Source organism: Castor canadensis, chromosome 6 (assembly GCF_047511655.1).
Source record: "Castor canadensis chromosome 6, mCasCan1.hap1v2, whole genome shotgun sequence".
NCBI lineage: Eukaryota > Metazoa > Chordata > Mammalia > Rodentia > Castoridae > Castor > Castor canadensis.
In genome coordinates this window covers 73,210,663-73,227,135 of record NC_133391.1, presented here as the reverse complement: position 1 = coordinate 73,227,135, position 16,473 = coordinate 73,210,663, and the positions used below count along the sequence as shown (strand labels likewise).

The 16,473-nt window shown below is 40.9% G+C and overlaps 2 protein-coding genes across 7 annotated transcripts in view; one reads left to right on the top strand and one right to left on the bottom strand.

The window, feature by feature from the left end:
• Positions 1–2,338, bottom strand: part of Lars1 (leucyl-tRNA synthetase 1) — a 63,631-nt gene extending 61,293 nt beyond the window's left edge. For both annotated transcript variants that reach the window (XM_074076730.1, XM_074076731.1), the window contains exon 1: positions 2,161–2,338. In XM_074076730.1, the coding sequence (XP_073932831.1) occupies positions 2,161–2,166 (6 nt within the window). In that variant the 5' untranslated portion in view covers positions 2,167–2,338. The remainder of the gene's footprint in view (positions 1–2,160) is intronic.
• Positions 2,339–15,239: 12,901 nt separating this feature from the next.
• Positions 15,240–16,473, top strand: part of Rbm27 (RNA binding motif protein 27) — a 66,201-nt gene continuing 64,967 nt past the window's right edge. For all 5 annotated transcript variants that reach the window (XM_074076728.1, XM_074076726.1, XM_074076727.1 and 2 more), the window contains exon 1: positions 15,240–15,492. In XM_074076728.1, coding sequence (XP_073932829.1) covers positions 15,434–15,492 — 59 coding nt within the window. In that variant the 5' untranslated portion in view covers positions 15,240–15,433. The remainder of the gene's footprint in view (positions 15,493–16,473) is intronic.

The following is a 16,473-nucleotide window of genomic DNA, read 5'->3' as shown; positions in this document are numbered from 1 at the left end:
AGATACCAGAAGCACAACCCAGCTGTGACAACCAAAAGTGTCTCCAGACATTGGCAGAGATCTTTTGGGAGGCAAAAATCACCTTAATATAGAACCAGTGGAATAGATCGTAAACTTTTTCTCATATTCATAACATTCTACAGTTCTTAAGACACTTTCATGAACACTAACTTACTCTTCGCAACCCTAAGAAGTAAGCAGAGCTGTGATTATCATTTCAATGACAGCAAATATGAAGCTCACAGCTCAATCCAGAAAATGGTGAAGTTGGACAGACACCCTCACCTTGACTCCTACTTCTGCTTCCTCTTGTTACTTTGCCAATATCCTATTCCACCAGTTACTACCTATGCAATCTAGACAGGTTCTATCCAGGTTTTCCTCTAACAGCTCAATGCTCCCGCAACTGCCCCAGACTGTTTTCTGGAAAATAGTCTTCTGTAAACTGCAAAGTGTTATACGAATATAAATTATATTGCTTTTTACTAAGGATATTTAACCTTGCAGGGTCAGATCTCCTCAATGTAAAATGGGGAAAATAATTCCTCTTACACCCTCTTTCCTTTAGGTTTTTGGTTCCTGAACCCACTCCTTTTTTTTTTTGGATGGTACTGGAGTTTGTACTCTGGGCCTTGTGCTTGCTACGCAAGCCTCTACCACTTGAGACATGACCCCAGCTTGAATCCACTCCTTAATCGGGCTTTTGTTCACCTCTACCACAGTTTAAATTATCTCCCTGTTTCTAAATTCAATAGTTAAGTCTCCGTCTTCATTCATTACTTGATCAACTAACAGTTTTTAACATTCTTTCTTCCTTAAAACTCTTACCTGGTTTCCAGAATACCCTATTATCCTGTTTGCCTTCCTATCACACTAGTCCTTCCTACTCAGTTGCCACTGCTGGATATTTCCCATCTCAGTTTTTGGATCTCTTGTGTAATCTATGTATACCCAATGAACAGTGACCTCATCCAATCCTGTGGCTTTAAATATCAATATTCCCATCTAGATCCCATTTCTCCTTGGATCTCCAAATTCACACACCTAACACCTACTCAGCACTCCATCTGAAATGCCTGTTAGGCAACCTGAACTTAACATGTCTGAATAAAGAACCTCCAGTCTCACACAAGCCCCAACCAAACCTGCTCCTCCCACAGCTTTCCAAACCCATCAGCAAACATTGTTGGCTCTACCTTCAGAATATATCTTTTTTTTTTTTTTTTGGTGTATTGGGGTTCAAACTCAGAGCCTTATGCTTGGTAAGCCTTACAGTCTAGAATATCTAGAATCCAATTATTTTTCATCACCTCCATTACTTCCATCCTGGCCCAAGTACCCAGCCTCTCTCAACTGGTTACTCAGAACTATCTCCTTTCACCTCTAATTATTCTTCCCCCTCAATACAGAAATCAGAATGTTTTGTCATTTATGTGAAATATTCCAATGAGTTCTAGATTAATATCAATGCTTTTACAGTGATCTATGAGGCCTTATATGACCTCCACCCACCACAGAGCACTACAACTTCCCCTCACCCAATACACAAACACCTATTATCTCCCCCTGGATCACTGCCCTTTGCAATACAGCCCTTCCTTGCTTTTCACTCTTACTGATGCCTCTGCCTAAAATCTCTCCCACATGTAGGTGCATGGCTTCCCCCACCCCTTAGCAAAGCGTTGTTTGACCTCCCTGTTTTAAATTTTAGCTGTATACTCCCTATACTCCCTAGTCCCACTTCCTGCTGTTTCTTTTTTTTTTCATGGTGCTTATCCACACCTGACATAGCATTTTTCCATGTATTTTAGCATGTAGTCTACGCACACTCACAAACCACCTGAAAATGTAGACTTTTGTCTCATTAAGGAGAGCCGCTCAATGTTTTGCTTAAAGGAGCAGTCAACATTACATACTCCTCTCTGTCCACCTCGATTGTTTTAAAGCTTCGGGGAAATACAGGGTATCCAAGTTAAAGACACTCATTTCCTGTCTCATCAGCTAGCAAGGCAAATATTTCTCCAGGATACACACACCTTAAGCGTGGCGGTAAAAGGACAGATTTCCCTTCAAGCCAATGGCTAGCACATGGAAAGCCTCAGTGACTGACCAGCCGGGTTCCTAGGCCCGACCGAGAGGACTCTTCCCGCCCAAACTCACCGCCATGGCGCCGCCCAGCAGGCTCTGAAAATCCGCGACAGTGACCCGGCAACCCCACTCAAGGAGTGTTTTAACCTTTCCCCTCCCTCTCGGGGACGCAAGTCTCCCACGACACTGAAGCACACACTTCACACCTGCTGAGGCAATCGCACAGCTCACTATTAACTACAGTGCGTCTCGTGGCCCACCGGGAATTGTAGTTCCCAAATAGCGAGAGCTGAGGGTCCACAGGCAGCAATGGACTACAATTCCCAGAAAACACCGGACTAACATAAATCGCCCCGACGTAGTCCGCTCAGATGACGAGAGACGCCGGCAGTGACTTCACGCGCACGGTGACCTACATAGCCCATAATGCAACTCGGGACTGCCGAATGCGGCGAGTGCACCATGGAAAGGGTGGGGTTAGAGAAGTGAGTATTTCACCCCGCAGACTTGGCTGTCTTGCTAAGTATGCCAGGCTGCGAAGTTGATTACTGTTCGGTAACTTAGGTGCTAATTATGGCTTGCCACTATGCACAGATATTTATTACTGTTGGTGGCACACTGAACAGCTCAGCACTTAAGACATTTAATTAACCCTTTACTAACAACCTGCATTTTTATGCGAGGGGCTGAAAACCTTCCTGTTCCCAGTGCCAGCCTCAGACCTTTTAGACTGCGGTACTGTAGTCTCTAGTTACATGTGGTAATTTAAATTAAAATTAATTAACATTAAATAAGATATTAAACTGTTTTTTTCAGTCTCACTAGCCACATTTCAAATGCTCAACAGTACACGTGGCTAGTGGCTACCATACTGGATGGTGCAAGCGTGGTAAAATATTTTCCATTGTCACAAAAAGTTGTATTGAACAGCGCTAACAGAAAGCTTTTACTACATAGTGGTCAGATTAGTCACACGCAGTGCTTGATCCAGTAAATATTAAGTATCTACAAAGCACTTTTAAGAGGAAAAAACAATTCAGAAGTGTCTCTACCAAAAGAAAAAAAAGAAAAAAGTGTGTCTACCAAAACGACTAAAGAAAAAACTTTTTTTCACATTTTTTAACGACTAGTTTTGAAATACAAATTTGACAATGGCGTAATACAATGCCTGGCATATGATAAGGGCTCAACAAAAATCAGTTGGATGAAAGGAAGAAGGAAGTCTAAGCTATAGTCAGTCTACCACTGGCTTTCCTGCCTTTAGGCTCTTATGCATCCAAATATTGTCCATTTCTTTCCATACCCTCTTCCTTTAGCTACCAACAATCTAGAAATTACCCACGTCTGGATTAAATGTCTCCTAAATATTCCCTGAAGTGCCCCTTCTTGCCTGCCCTTGCAAAATTTCTCTCACTAAATTTGATTGCCTGTTTATCACCAGATTTCAAACTCACAGTAAAGGCTGCATAGCAGTGTCTGGTGCCTGGTAGGTGCCTTATATTTTGAATGAATGAAAAAGTCTCATCCTTCACAGCTCTTACAACTAATGTTGTAGTTTCATGTTTCAATCCTGTCCTAACCTGTACTATTGGTCATCTTTGATTCATCACCTTTCAATTCACATGGATAATTGAAATTACTCATATAACAAATATTTACTAAGTACTTCCCATGAACCTAACATAGAACTAGAATAGAGTGGGGAACAAAACAGAAATGGTTACTGCCCTCATGGAGCTTACCATCCAAAGAGAATGAAACAATAAACAGAAATTATGGATAGCAAAGTATGTAAAACCTGCATTCGTGCCTATAAATTTACTCTTTTTAATTTTCCTATTTAAGTTACTAAGTTCCTCTTTCTAAAAGTCATTTGGAGTTTGGGGGTGTAGCTCGGTATACAGTGCTCACTTAGTATGTGTGAAGCCTTGGGTTTGAACCCACCACCACAAAAAAAAAGAAGGTCATTCATTCAACAAAAATTCATTTAGCTTCTATTATGTACCAGGCACCAACTTGATGCTGGAGATACAACACTGGCAAAGCAGGCACAGTGCCAGCTTTCACAGAACATGAAGTTTAGAGAAAAAGGCAGATATATGAAAGCAGTGGGAGCAAGGGGAGGCCATAGAAGGGTTTTAAGCAAGAAGGAGATGTTCCTCCTTCCGCTTTATGAAGTTCATTGTGATAAAGAAGGAAAAGGCAACAGTGGAAACTGGAGGCTACAGAGGATGTCCAGAGGACATGGATATGACTGGTGACAGTCAAGGTGGAAAAAGGTGAACAAATTCAAGAGCTAGTTAGAAAATAAAATTCATAGCCAAGAGTGGTGATTCACATGTGTAATCCTAGCTGCTTTTGAGAAGCAGATATTTGGAGGATCATGGTTTGAGGTGAGCCCAAGCAAAAAGTTAGTTAGACTCCCCGCGCCCAACCCACCTCCATCTCAACCAATAGCTGGGAGAGGTAGCATGCTGCTATTATCCCAGCTATGTGGGAAGTGTAACTAGGAGGATCAAGGTCCAGGTTCGAGGTCCTGTTTTAAAAGTACCAAAAGCAAAAAGGGCTAGGGACATGGCACAAGTGGTAGAACTCCTGTCTAGAAGGCACAAGGCCCCCAGATCCAAACCCCAGTACGACCAAAAAAAAAATTATTACTACTTCATAATGTAGTTTTTAATTGAGAACTATAAATTATTTGCTAACCCATGTGGAATATTGTTTCTAAATAAATGAAATTAGAAAGGTAGCATAGTGGACAAGAGCTCAGAATCTGAATCAAACACATTCAGTTCACTATTTACTAGCTGGATGACATCAGGAAATTCAACTAACCAATAAAGGTAATAATAGTATGTACCTCATAGGATTGCAATGAGAATTAAAGAAACAATATGTGTATAAACCCTGTTTATGCATGTTTTATATGCAAATATTTAATGTATACACATATATTGTATATGAATATATAATGTGTGACATACACTATGCACTTTAAAAAGTCAGCTACTTTTGACATTATTTTTGGGAAGTTAGTCTGATTAAAATGGAAAAAGCAGCTGTCAAAATGGCTGAAGTGTAAACTTCTGAAGAAAGAGATTGAGGAAGACTATAGAAAGTGGAGAGATCTCCCATGCTAAAAATGGCTATACTCCCAAAAGTAATCTACATGTTTAATGCAAATTCCCATCAAAATTCCAATGACATTCATTAAAGAGATTGAAAAATCTACCGTGAAATTTATATGGAAACACAAGAGGCCACAAATAGCCAAGGCAACACTCAGTCAAAAGAACAATGCTGGAGGTATCACAATACCTGACTTCAAACTATATTACAAAGCAATAACAATAAAAAACAGCATGGTACTGGTACAAAAACAGACATGAAGACCAGTGGAACAGAATAGAGGACCCAGATATGAAGCCACACAACTATAACCAACTTGTCTTTGACAAAGGAGCTAAAAATATACGATGGAGAAATACCAGCCTCTTCAACAAAAACTGCTGGGAAAACTGGTTAGCAGTCTGCAAAAAACTGAAACTAGATCCATGTATATCACCCTTTACCAAGATTAACTCAAAATGGATCAAGGATCTTAATATCAGACCCCCAACCTCTAAAGTTGGTACAAGAAAGAGTAGGAAATACTCTGGAATTAATAGGTATAGGTAAGAACTTTCTCAATGGAACCCCAGCAGCACAGCAACTAAGAGATAGCATAGATAAATGGGACCTCATAAAGCTAAAAAGCTTCTGCTCAACAAAAGAAATGGTCTCTAAACTGAAGAGAACACCCTCAGAGTGGGAGAAAATATTTGCCAGCTACACATCAGACAAAGGACTGATAACCAGAATATATAGGGAACTTAAAAAACTAAATTCTCCCAAAGTTAATGAACCAATAAGAAATGGGCAAGTGAACTACACAGAACTTTCTCAGAAGAAGAAATTCAAATGGCCAAAAAACACATGAAAAAATGCTCACCATCTCTATCAATAAAGGAAATGCAAATTAAAACCACACTAAGATTCCACCTCACCCTTGTTAGAACAGCCATCATTAGCAACACCACTAACAACAGGTGTTGGCGAGGATGTGGGGAGAAAGGAACCCTCTTACACTGCTGGTGGGAATGTAAACTAGTACAACCACTCCGGAAAAAAATTTGGAGGCTACTTAAAAAGCTAAACATTGATCTACCATATGATCCAACAATACCACTCTTGGGGATATATACAAAAGAATGTGACACAGGTTCCTCTAGAGGCACCTGCACACCCATGTTTATTGCAGCACTATTCACAATAGCCAAGTTATGGAAACAGCCAAGATGCCCCACCACTGACGAATGGATTAAGAAAATGTGGTATGTATACACAATGGAATTCTATGCAGCCATGAAGAAGAACGAAATGTTATCATTCGCAGGTAAATGGATGGAATTGGAGAACATCATTCTGAGTGAGATTAGCCTGGCCCGAAAGACCAAAAATTGTATGTTCTTCCTCATATGCGGACGTTAAATCAAGGGCAAACACAACAAGGGGATTGGACTTTGAGCACATGATAAAAGCAAGAGCACACAAGGGAGGGGTGAGGATAGGTAAGACACCTAAAAAACTAGCTAGCATTTGTTGCCCTTAACGCAGAGAAACTAAAGCAGATACTTTTAAAGCAACTGAGTCCAATAGGAGAAGGGGACCAGGAACTAGAGAAAAGGTTAGATCAAAAAGAATTAACCTAGAAGGTAACACATGTACAGGAAATCAGTGCAAGTCAACTCCCTGTATAGCCATCCTTATCTCAACTGGCAAAACCCCTTGTTCCTTCCTATTATTGCTTATACTCTCTCTTCAACAAAATTAGAGATAAGGGCAAAATAGTTTCTGCCAGGTATCAAGGAGGGTGGAGGGAAGGGGGGGCAGAGGGGAGGGGGAAGGGAGAAATGACCCAAACATTGTATGCACATACGAATAAAACAAAATAAAATGGCTGAAGTGGTAGAGTGCTTGCCTAGCAAGCATGAGGCCCTGAGTTCAAATACCAGTACCACCAAAAAACAAATTAAAAACTAGAAAAAGCTTATCTGTGCTCATAAGAATCTCTTCCCTGTCCTAATCTAGCTGGTTAACACCACGTAATTGCATACTATATCTTTTCTGACTGTCAAACCAAATAACACTCATTCATTAAAACTCCGTAACAGAACTCATTCCCTCCCTGATTTTGTTTTTTTCCAAACTTGCCCCACTGGTCACTCCACTCAATTTAGTAAATTGTCAACATTTCTAAATTTAGATCCATAAAGACGTAATTATTTTAGGCTTGTGTTCGAGTCCTTTTGTTCTTGTTTTCCATGCAATTACATAACTTCTCTACCTTTAGCTAATAAGGTCCTGTGAGGACCTCTGATCTAAGGCATGTTGCACTTAGTAACTACCTCCCTACTCTATTAAACACCTTTTGGCTTTAAATGATTTTCTTCTCTTACATCCACCTTTTATCTTTATCCTTCCTGAATGGTAAACACTTATGTTTTAAAGGATGCAAACAGAGAGTAGAAGTATAAAGAGAAGAAAGAAAAAATCCTTCTAGGATTGACAAGTTTAGTTGACATTGGAGCCTCTGTGTGTGCAACTTCTGACAAAGTTCATGTGTCAACAAGGATGGCATCCTAGGCAGGAAGGCTTTGGAATAAGATGCTTGGGTCTGGATTGAGGTTCTGACCTACTCTATGACTTCAACCCTCGGGGCCTCTGAGTTCTCGTGTAAGACGTACAGGATAACACCTCCCTCTTCAGCTTTCCGTGAGAATAAAATTAGTTACATCATGTAAAGGGATTAATCCAAAGCCTGGCACATAGTAAACATTGAAGAAATATTAAGAAGGCAAACAAGTAAGAAAATGGAAGACTATTGGAAGTCACTTTGGTCAGTGAATTAATGAAAATTCTAAATCTGATTGCCACAAACTAGGAGCAAGCAGCAATGTTAATTAGGAAACCTGCCTTTTTTGTTTTTGTTTTGGCAGCACTGGGATTTGAACTCAGGACCTCTCACTTGTTAAGCAGGTGCTCTTATGCTTGAGTCACTCCACTAGCCCTCTTTTGTGAAGGGTTTTTTCAAGATAGGGTCTCATGATCTATTTGCCTGGGGTCTGGCTTGGAGCCTCAAGCCTCCTGATCTCTGCCTTCTGAATAGCTAGGATTACAGATGTGAGCTACCAGTCCCTGGCTTTTTTTTTTTTTTTTAAGTGTGAAATCATCTTGCTTTGGTTAATTTGTTTTTGTTTTTGTTTTTGGCAGTACTGGGGTTTGAACTCAGCCTCATGCTTAGTAGGCAGGCGCTCTATCACTTGAGCCACACCTGGAAGCCTGCCTTTATATTTCAGACAAATGTAACCAAATAAAACAATTTGCACTTCTCAGGTGCAAAATTTTGGAAAGCCCCTACTGTCTACATTTCGTCTAAAGTAGAAATATTCAAAATTCTTGGGAATTATAAATCACTCAGTCATGCTACTCAACTCAGTATCCATGAGAATCAGCCTGCTGTTTTGTCAACATTCCACACAGCTTTCAAAGCTATGTCACAAGTTCATATGGTCAATGTAACGCTGAGTCACCAAAACTGCTTGTGAGCCCTGCAAGGTAGCTCATGCCTATAATCCAAGCACTAAGGATAAAGAGGCAAGAGAATTGTAAGATCAAGGCCAGCCTAGGTTGTACAGTGAGATTCTGTCTCAAACACAACAAAAAATATCTATCACTACCTAAAGGTTAGTCCAAAACTTAGTGACTTAAATCAACAAATCATTTACCATCAGAGTTTCTGTAGGTCAGGAATTTGGGAGGAACTTGATTGGCTTAGGGGCTTTCGTGAGATAGAAGTCAGGACTACAGTCATCTGAAGCTTTGACTGAGACTGAAGGGACTGCTTTGGACATGGCTGCCTCATAGGCCTGGGAAGGTAGTCCTGGCTGTTGGTAAGAGGTCTCAGTTCCTTTCATTGTGGACCTCTCCACCAGGCTGCTTGAGTTTCTTGCAACACAATGATTGGCTTTCAAGACAGCTAATGTAGAAGTTACAATGCTTTTTATGACCTAGATTCGTAAGTCACTGGCTGTCACTTCTAAGATGTTCTGTTGGTCACAGACCAGCCCTGATCCAATGTAGAAAGAAAGTACACATGGATCTAAATCCCAATACTTTTCTTTCTTTTTCTTTCTTTCTTCCTTCCTTCCTTTCTTTCCTTCTTTCTCTCTTTTCTTCCTTCCTTCTTTCTTCTTCCTTCCTTTCTTTCCTTTTCTCTCTCTCTCTCTGTTTTTTGTTTTTTAGACATATTAGATAGCTATTTATCATCATTCTCCTGCTAAAACAGATCTATATGCCTGTCTTCACTGTTGTATCCCCAGGGCCTATCACAGGACTTTGCCTATAATTTGTTTTCAATCAATACCTCTTGAAATAAAGAAATTCTGAATGCAGGAACTGAAAGAGGCTAATCCATGCAATGTCACACGGCAAAGTGCCTGGCACCCAAGAAGTATGAGTTACTATTTGATGTGTTCAAATCCCAAAGGATTCATTCAATCCAAAGAAGAAATGGCAAAAAGATAACCAGAGGGAACTGGTCAGTCTTTTGAAAACTGCTTTTGCTGTTTTGTGCTTCCTGAAAAATGTCACTTCTGAAGTGGAACTTTGCACATTTCTCCTAGATGCTTTTCTAATCTGCAGAGATAGTAGACCTGGGTCCCGATATAGGTTCAGGGAGAACCCGGAACTCCTGAAGAATGGACAAAGACTACTTCTAGTAACCACATACCAGAGATGCCACTGTCAACTTTTTATTCTGGTGACACTTTTCTCAACATGTGCAGCAACATTTTTTTTTTGGTACTGGGGTTTGAACTCAGAGCCTTGAGCTTGCTACACAGACGCTCTACCATGTGAGCCATGTCCCCAGCCAAGAACTAGCAGTTTTTAAACTCAGGGCTTCATGCTTGCAAAGCAGGTACTCTACCACTTGAACCACACCTCCAATATGTTTTGCTCTGGTTATTTTAGAAATTTGCCCAGACTGGCCTCCCACCTCAACCTTCCCAATCTCAGCCTCCCAAGTACCTAAGATTATAGGTGTGAGCCACTGCCACCGGGCTGAAGCAGCTTTTTAAACTTGAGATAGTTGTAAAGTCCTTTGCCACTGTAATGTAAATAATGCAGAGAGCCTTCACACACTTTTCCTAAATTCCTCCAAAAGTAGTATTTTGAAAAACTGTAGTATAATATTAGAATCAGAATACTGATTTTACTACGTTTTACTTGTATTCTTTTGTGTCTCTGTCTACACACGCGCGCGCACACACACACACTCACACACACACACACACACACAAGGTTAACACCCTTGAATCCAGCACCACAGTCAAGATACAGAACAGTTCTAATATCACAGAGATCCCTCATTAGGGATCCCTCATTTGGCTCTTTTAAATCACACCCACCTTCTCTGAAGGACGAAGCTCTCAGTTACTATGGGGGCTTCTCCATGGGACTGCTTGACCTCTTGCAACATGGTGACTGGCTTTCCCTAGAACAAGAAATGCTAGGCTTTTTATGACCCAGACACAGAAGTCACCTCCCATCTCTGTCCTCCAATTTTAAAATTGATATTTCAGGTGGGTGCTGGTGGCTCATGCCAGTTATCTTAGCTACTCAGGAGGCAGAGGTCAGGACGATCACAATTCAAAGCCAGCCCAGGTAAATAATTTGAAAAAACCCATCACAGAAAAGGGCTGGTGGAGTGCCTCAAGGTGAAGGCTCTGAGTTCAAGCCTCAGCACTGCAAAAAAAAAAAAAAAAAAAAAAAAAAAACCTGAGGTGATCAAATGGTATTTAAATGAAATTATAAAGTATGTAAACTTTGGGTATTGGCTTTTTCACTCAGTGTAATTCACTCAAGCTGATGCAAGTACCAATAGTTCATTTCTTTTATAGCCAGGTAGTATTCCGTGTTATATATGTAGCACAGTTTGTTTACCCATTCACCTGTTAAAAGACACCTGGACTTATCCCAAATGTTTTTTGGCTATTACAAATAAAGCTGTTACACATTTGTGTATGGGTTTTAGCGTGTGAACATAAGGCTTCATTTCTCTGGGATAAATGCCCAGGAGTGCAATTGTTGGGTCATATGGTAGTTACAGGTTTAGTTTTCAAGGAACTGCCAAACTGCTCTTCAGAGAGGCTGTGCCATTTTACATTACCACCAGCATGCTATGAATGAGCCAGTATTCCGTATTGTGAGTACACACATACACTCACTCACATATAGACTAGACATTCTTATAGGTATGCCCTGTGGCAAAACACTTTAAAACCTCTTATACACAGTTCTCCAGGAAAACAAATATGTACATTTCCACAAGAAAGAAGCTCTTCAAGTTTACTTGCCATTTGTCTTTGCATAACTAAGATTCCAGAGATTTACTAAAAGTGACATTCTTCTGAGCCAGATGAGCTGCTCCAGGTGACTCAGTCTCAGGGAAACTGACGTTTTGATGGGAGTGCTGTTTAATTGGACGATCATCTATGGATGTGCAAACAAGCATGAGCTTCCTAGTTTGAGTTTCTACAAAGCTTAGTTTAACTGCACGTAAAGGAAGCAGGTTGTATTTGTAAATTTCACAGAGAAAATAAAAATGACTCTCCTCTCTTACTGCATGTCTGAGTCAGCTCTTAGCCACAAAATGCAGAATAAGGACAAAAAATTTGCTGACCTGATCCACCTTACTTTGGGGGGGCTCTAACTGCCTCTGTCAACAGTTGTATGAAATCCCAAAGCTAATAGTTCTTCCTGGTTGAGGCCAGTGTACCCTGAAAGCAAGAAAGGGAACATGGTTTGAATGAAGCTAATTGAAATGTCTGCTCTTCTTGTAGCTACTCTGTCTTTTCATTGCCTCTTATTAATAATCTCTCTTAGATAAATTGGCTTTTTGCTCTGTGGATTAAAAAAAAAGTTAAGAGAACTCTAAGTCAACCTATGTTAAGTATATACCTTAAGGAAAGACATTTTATTTAAAGTCAGTCTTACTCTCTGTTACACAAGAATAGTGACTAACAGATGGTAATGGGCTCCATGAATATTTGTTGAATGAATTTTGAATGAACCACATATTTCAATTTTTAATGTTTGCTACTAAGGTGATTTAATGACGGTTATAGGTGCGGACTTGGAGTCAAACAAGTGTGGTTAACACTACCCTTCCACTCATTATTTTCAAGATCTTTCTGGGATACAGTTGTCGTTTATGAACAATGTCTATTAAATTGGGGTGGTGGGACGAAGAAAGGTAACAATGTGCTGAAATACTTAGCATGGGGTGGATATAGAGTATGTGCTCAACAACTTAAACTCCGACCATTAATTATTCCCTCTAATGCCTGACTATTAGGCCACCAGATTCTGAGTTCCCCAAAGGTTTAGCTTCCATAAAGCTCAGCGAATAGATTATCACTTCAAAATTTTGTGTCTGCCTCAACACAGTAACTAGCATTCATTAGATGCACATTGAATTAGTACATATATATATATATATATACGTATATATATATATATATATACGTATATATATATATATATATACGTATATATATATACACATATGCTACACTCAGGGTAGCCTAACACCTGCATGGCTGACGTCAGTACCCCATCCATTCATGGACCGCAGGTGAATTGGTTCTGTGCACACAATGCGTGCTACAGAATAAAGTAAATGCAAAAATTCTGGCTCATGGCTGCTGACCAAATCTAAACCATCTAGCAAATGAAGTGAGCCAAGCATGGCAGTGGATTAACTTTATTGTATCCCACTTTCTACTTCTGGAAAAGCAAGTCTTTTATGGATGCTAATTATTTTAAGATACAGTTTGGGATTCAATATCCACATTCAAAGCAATAATCCTAATATCCGTTTACCTAATGTACTTAATTCACAAAAGAAACATGACATTTCAGTAGAGAAAGGGGGAAGATTACCCAGGGTTCCCAAACACCAATCTCACCACCATAATCATGATTGTGCTTTCTAATGTGCTTGGTTACATGATGTCTAGTCACCAGGAAGTTGCTATGTCAGTGCCTTCACCTCGGAAATCAAACCTATGAAATTTGTCTATCAATACATTTGAAAAGCATTTTGACATTCTTGCAAAGGAGTGACTTACTGTGATAAAGGCAATTCCTGTTCCATTTCTATCAGGTACTAGCCTTAGGCTTAATCAAGTCACTTGTACCTTTCCCTTTTCAAATTTATGTCATTTGGGGGTTACACTTCATCTTCTTTGTGGAAAGAAGGAAAAGGAAAAGGTGAGTAAGCAAAAAGGAAGAAGGAGAAGAGAGAGGAAGAGACAACCTTGGATGTGAGAAAGCTCTGGGCTAGCTGTCAGAAGCTCTGGCTAACCCATCTACAAACATGTGATTCTAAGTGAATCAGTTCGTCTCTTTGGATTTATTTTCCTCATTTACAAAGTTGTAGGAAGAGTGTTAGTCCAGGAGGTTCATGAGATGATTTCTAAGTGCACTTCCATTTTTTAGTGCTCTATATAAGGGGTGCCCAAACCCCTGCCAGCAAGCCAAACCCTGCTGGCACTTGTTTTTGTACACTTGTGAGGTTACAAAGCCTTTCCTTTGATGCTGGGGTTTGAACTCAGGGCCTACACCTTGAGTCACTCCACCAGCACTTTTTTGTGTTGGATATTTTCAAGATGGGGGTCTCACAAACTATTTGCCTGATCTGCAATCCTCCTAATCTCTGCCTCCTGAGTAGCTAGGATTACAAGTGTGAGCCACCATCTCCTGTCTTGCCTTTTACTTTTTTAAGAGGTGGAAAAATTAAAACAATATTTCACGATGTGAAAAACTACATAAAATTGAAACTTTGTCATATTATTGCATCCAGCCACAATCATTTGTTTACATATTGTCCATGTCCAGGCATTATGTGTTGAGTAGTTGCTACAAAATAAAAAATACTATCTGGCCCTTTACAGAAAAAGCTTGCCTATACCTGCTCTACACACAGTATATTTAGAGAACCTACTTATTCTGGGCTGATCCATCTCTTTTATATAAAATGTGTGTTCATCAGTTATTCACAATGTTATTATTACAGTGCATTACTCCAAAAACTGTTCACTTTCCCTTTGTTCACCACTGGACTCCTAGTGCCTTAGTGCATGCACATAACACAGGCTCAGAATTCGTTACTAAATATTCTAACACCAGTGCTAAGCCAGTAATTTCAGAACACCAAAAGGAAGTTCTTACCTAGTTCAAACTAAATTGCCTATTTTGGTAATTTCTAATTTGTCTTTACTATTTTTTTTTAAACTTTTTTTGTGTGCCGTCAAAATTCTCCCTGCAAAGATCAAATCAAAACAAAAAATGCTAAATTTTAGATATGCAATAAAAAGTTTTAAAAACAAAACCTTATTAGAATCATTTTTTCTTCCTAAGTAAAGCATTTATTAATATTACTAATAAGATTGAAATGGCCTTAACCTTTTACATCTGTGCGCCACGTTTTAAAAATGAGGATTACTGGATCCCCGGCATGGTTGTCAAGAAACATTCTGCGTAATTTAAGTTTAGCGGCAAAAAATACAAGCATGAGTGCCGATCAAAATGAGGGTGTAATGAAAAAGAAAAGTAAGATTTTGCATTCTTTGCAATGTGTGGAACCTGAACGTATTGCACGTTGTATTGCAGATTTACTACAGCTGAGTCATTTCGGGACACGAGAGTGTGTTTCCAGGAAAAACGAGAGGAAGGAACCAGCATGAGGGGCTCGCCGGGTTCCCCCAGGCACTCCCAATAGCAGACACCGGTATTTCGCGGCCGGCAGCGGCGTGGTCAAGAGAGGCGTCGCGGCTCCTTTAAGAGGCACAGCACCTTCTCCAAGATACCATCTTGCACCAGGAGTTCACTTAAGCTCTCTACCTACCTTGCTATATCCCTCCTCCCTAACTGGGCACTGCCGGCCGGCGGGGAGAGCGAGCCTTTTCATTGGACCTGCGCGCACGGCCCTCTCTTTTCTATTGGTTGTCATGCCCGCCGCTCCGCGCTCTCTCCCGCCCATTTTCGCCTTCGGGCTAGGTTGAGTGAGGCTCTTGGGTTAGTTCCTGTTAGGCCCTGGCCAGGGGAGTAGATTGAAGTCTCCTAAGATGCCCGGTGGGCTAGGGTACCAGAGCCTGTGAAGAGAGCGTGAGGAGGCGGCGAGCGGGGACCCACGGCAGGCCTGAAGAAGAGCGGCGGCCGAGCCCGCCTTCCCTGCACCATGCTCATAGAGGATGTGGATGCCCTCAAGTCCTGGCTGGCTAAGTTACTGGAGCCGATGTGAGTGAGCCAGGCTGGGCCGGGGCCGGCGAACGGGCGTTGGGAGCCCGCGGGGGCGTGGGGGAGGGGAGGCGCCGTGGGGGGCGGCGCGGAGGGGCGGCGGTGGGGAGGTCCCGGCGACGTCTTGTGTAGTACTATCACCATTGTGGGGGGGAAGGGAGGCGGAGGGAGAGGGGAGCTGGGGGCGCTCTGGCGGCGTTGATGCGGAGGGGAGCACGACGACGGGGGCTTTCTAGGTATTAATACTGGGGTGCGGGATAGGATTGAGGGGCAGTGAGTGAATGGCCGGGCTATCGAGGGATTTTTAAATGTGAATATTGAGATCTTTCAGAGATAGCAGGATCGAGGACTTTACCAGGACTAAATGGTCTAGTAGCAGAGTGTTGAGGGCCTTTTCCAAATAGTAGCGCTACCCCTTATTCTAGGGGTAGCTAGCTCGGAGGGTCCAAGAACACTGAAAGGTCGGAAAAATGTTATGAGGTAGCTGAAGGGTTTTAGAAATTATTGGAGGAACTGATAAGGACGATAGCAAGAATAATAAGGGATTTTAAAGTATTATTGAGGAATTGATAGTGCTAGCAGAGCCGATGATTTTTAGGTATCGTGGGATATTGGGGAAAAAATGGTGAGGCTTGTGTAAATTTAATTGAAGGTTGAAAGGGCTACTGTGTGTATAATAATTGGTGGAGGGGTTGAAAGGGGCATAGGGATTTTTTTTTTTTTTTTTTTTTTTTGCTACAGGTATTAGAAGAATAACAGGGACCCTAGAATGAATAAGGGTTTTGTAGGTGTTGAAAGATGAGAGAACAAGTAAAGGTAATTGAGGTGTAAGGGATATTGTTGAGGGGTAGAAAGGAACAGGAGATCTGGCCTTTTAAAATATTATACTTGTAGAACTATTATTGGGAGATTTGAAAGGGATAGCAAAGGTATCTTTTTGTTTTACAGCTATTTTCAGGAAGTAGGATTGTGTGGAGTGTT